The sequence below is a fragment of the Hylobates moloch genome, unplaced genomic scaffold (assembly GCF_009828535.3).
Source record: "Hylobates moloch isolate HMO894 unplaced genomic scaffold, HMol_V3 SCAFFOLD_5, whole genome shotgun sequence".
Taxonomy (NCBI): domain Eukaryota; kingdom Metazoa; phylum Chordata; class Mammalia; order Primates; family Hylobatidae; genus Hylobates; species Hylobates moloch.
In genome coordinates this window covers 75,319,999-75,322,268 of record NW_026652280.1, presented here as the reverse complement: position 1 = coordinate 75,322,268, position 2,270 = coordinate 75,319,999, and the positions used below count along the sequence as shown (strand labels likewise).

Genomic DNA, 2,270 nt, shown 5'->3' with positions numbered 1-2,270 from the left:
ATCATAGCTTATTTTCACTAAGAACTGAGAGAGAGTGGCTTGAGTTGAAAGCAAAAACTGCTTTTAACCTCTTTCTGTGATTCCCTAATAATATTTTAATGAGTAGTTTAGTGGCATACAAATGGGGACCAAAAAAATTTCACACTCTTCCTCAGGTGCTATAATTGTTTATTTACTGTTCAAATGTTGTATTCTCAGAAAATAATTCTTTGAATGGTCATCTAAAAGAATCTCACATTGACTGTTCTTCATAGAACCAGCTTTTACTTGAAATTATAATATGTATCTTTCTCTGTGGATTTAATCATTATTTCTCATATTATAATGTGAGCTCCATGAAATTGGAAAATTTGTTCACTGCAATAACCCCAGGAATTGGAATACACACAAAAAAAATCAAGCTATGCAGTGTACATGAATAAACAGTCAGATAGAATTTCAAAGTGAAAAAAAAACAGTTCTTGGCTTTGTATATTCTTAGCTATATATCAAGCAATAAATTTAACTAATTTAATGTTCACTGACAATCATAGGTTTTAAGTGAAAATGCTACCCTAATTTTTTTTGTTCTGTTTTGTATCTGAAATAATAGGATATCAGACATCGAGAGAAACTGAAGATGGGACTTCTTACATTTATTTATTTAGATGCTGCTAATTAATATCTGATATTCATTTCTTTGTTTTTTTTTTGATTCCTCACAAAACTTGAAAACCAAATGTAGAATTCACCAAGAAACAAATATAAATGTATTAATGTATGAATCTATATATGTATATATAAAAGAGAGAGAAACAGAGAATGTGCCTGTGTGTAAGTGTGGGTTTGAGATACAAAAAGAGACAGAAAACACACACAAATAAGGAGAAACTGTTATGCAGAAATTCTGATGTGTTTATTGAAAAAAGTAATTGTCACCTAGATGCAGAGATGAATGAGTGAATGATAAATGGATGAAACAAATGCCAAATCTGAATCAGAGAGGAATCCTCACATTCTTTGTCACTTTCAGTTTCAAGAGATAAGAAGATGTTCTCCACAAACCACACCATAGTGACAGAATTCATTCTCTTAGGACTGACAGACGACCCAGTGCTAGAGAAGATCCTGTCTGGGGTGTTCCTGGCGATCTACCTAATCACGCTGGCAGGCAACCTGTGCATGATCCTGCTGATCGGGACCAATTCCCACCTGCAAACACCCATGTATTTCTTCCTTGACCACCTCTCCTTTGTAGACATTTGCTATTCTTCCAAAATTACTGCAAATATGCTGCACAATTTCCTCTCAGAACAGAAGACCATCTCCTATGCTGGATGCTTCACACAGTGTCTTCTCTTCATCGCCCTGGTGATCACTGAGTTTTATATCCTTTCTTCAATGGCATTGGATCACTGTGTAGCCATTTGCAGCCCTTTGCATTACAGTTCCAGGATGTCCAAGAACATTTGCATCTCTCTGGTCACTGTCCCTTACATGTATGGCTTCCTTAATGGGCTCTCTCAGACACTGCTGACCTTTCACTTATCCTTCTGTGGCTCCCTTGAAATCAATCATTTCTACTGTGCTGATCCTTCTCTTATCCTGCTGGCCTGCTCTGACACCCGTGTCAAAAAGATGGCAATGTTTGTAGTTGCAGGCTTTAATCTCTCAAGCTCTCTCTTCTTCATTCTTCTGTCCTATCTTTTCATTCTTGCAGCGATCTTGAGGATCCGTTCTGCTGAAGGCAGTCACAAAGCCTTTTCTACATGTGCTTCCCACCTGACAATAGTCACTTTGTTTTGTGGAACCCTATTCTGCAAGTACACAAGGCCTCCATCAGAGAAGTCTGTAGAGGAGTCCAAAATAATCGCAGTCTTTTATACTTTTTTGAGCCCAGTGCTGAACCCATTGATCTACAGCCTACAGAACAGAGATGTAATCCTTGCCATACAACAAATGATTAGGGGAAAATCCTTTTGTAAAATTGCAGTTTAGGCCTGTGTTTATTTGTAATCCCTAAGTGCCTGTGGGGTAACAAACTGAAATGGAAAATCCTAGTGTAGTCATGATTTAACATTATGGGCTCTTAGTAACCACTTTAGTTTCTTCTCAAAATTAACACTTTGAAGATTTAGCTTTTAAAAATAAAAAGCTTAATGTTGAAATTAATAATGTTTTATTTGTCAGAGATTCTATGAATATAAATTGTTTGGTATCTAATAATTATGTATGAAAATACTGTGTTTATTTACTTGGGGGTAAATTTTTAACTAACAGCCTGAGAGAAG

At 36.0% G+C, this 2,270-nt stretch overlaps 1 protein-coding gene across 1 annotated transcript; it reads left to right on the top strand.

Moving 5' to 3' along the window:
• The first annotated feature begins 1,029 nt into the window (after nucleotides 1-1,029).
• On the top strand, nucleotides 1,030-1,977 carry LOC116468178 (olfactory receptor 5M10-like). Its single transcript, XM_032151782.2, has one exon. It carries the CDS (start codon nucleotides 1,030-1,032, stop codon nucleotides 1,975-1,977), a length of 948 nt encoding a protein of 315 aa, XP_032007673.1.
• Nucleotides 1,978-2,270: the final 293 nt, after the last annotated feature.

What these genes read in the sequence shown, in the direction of transcription:
- LOC116468178 (XM_032151782.2), top strand. Translation starts at nt 1,030, where the DNA reads ATGTTCTCCACAAACCACACCATAGTGACAGAATTCATTCTCTTAGGA.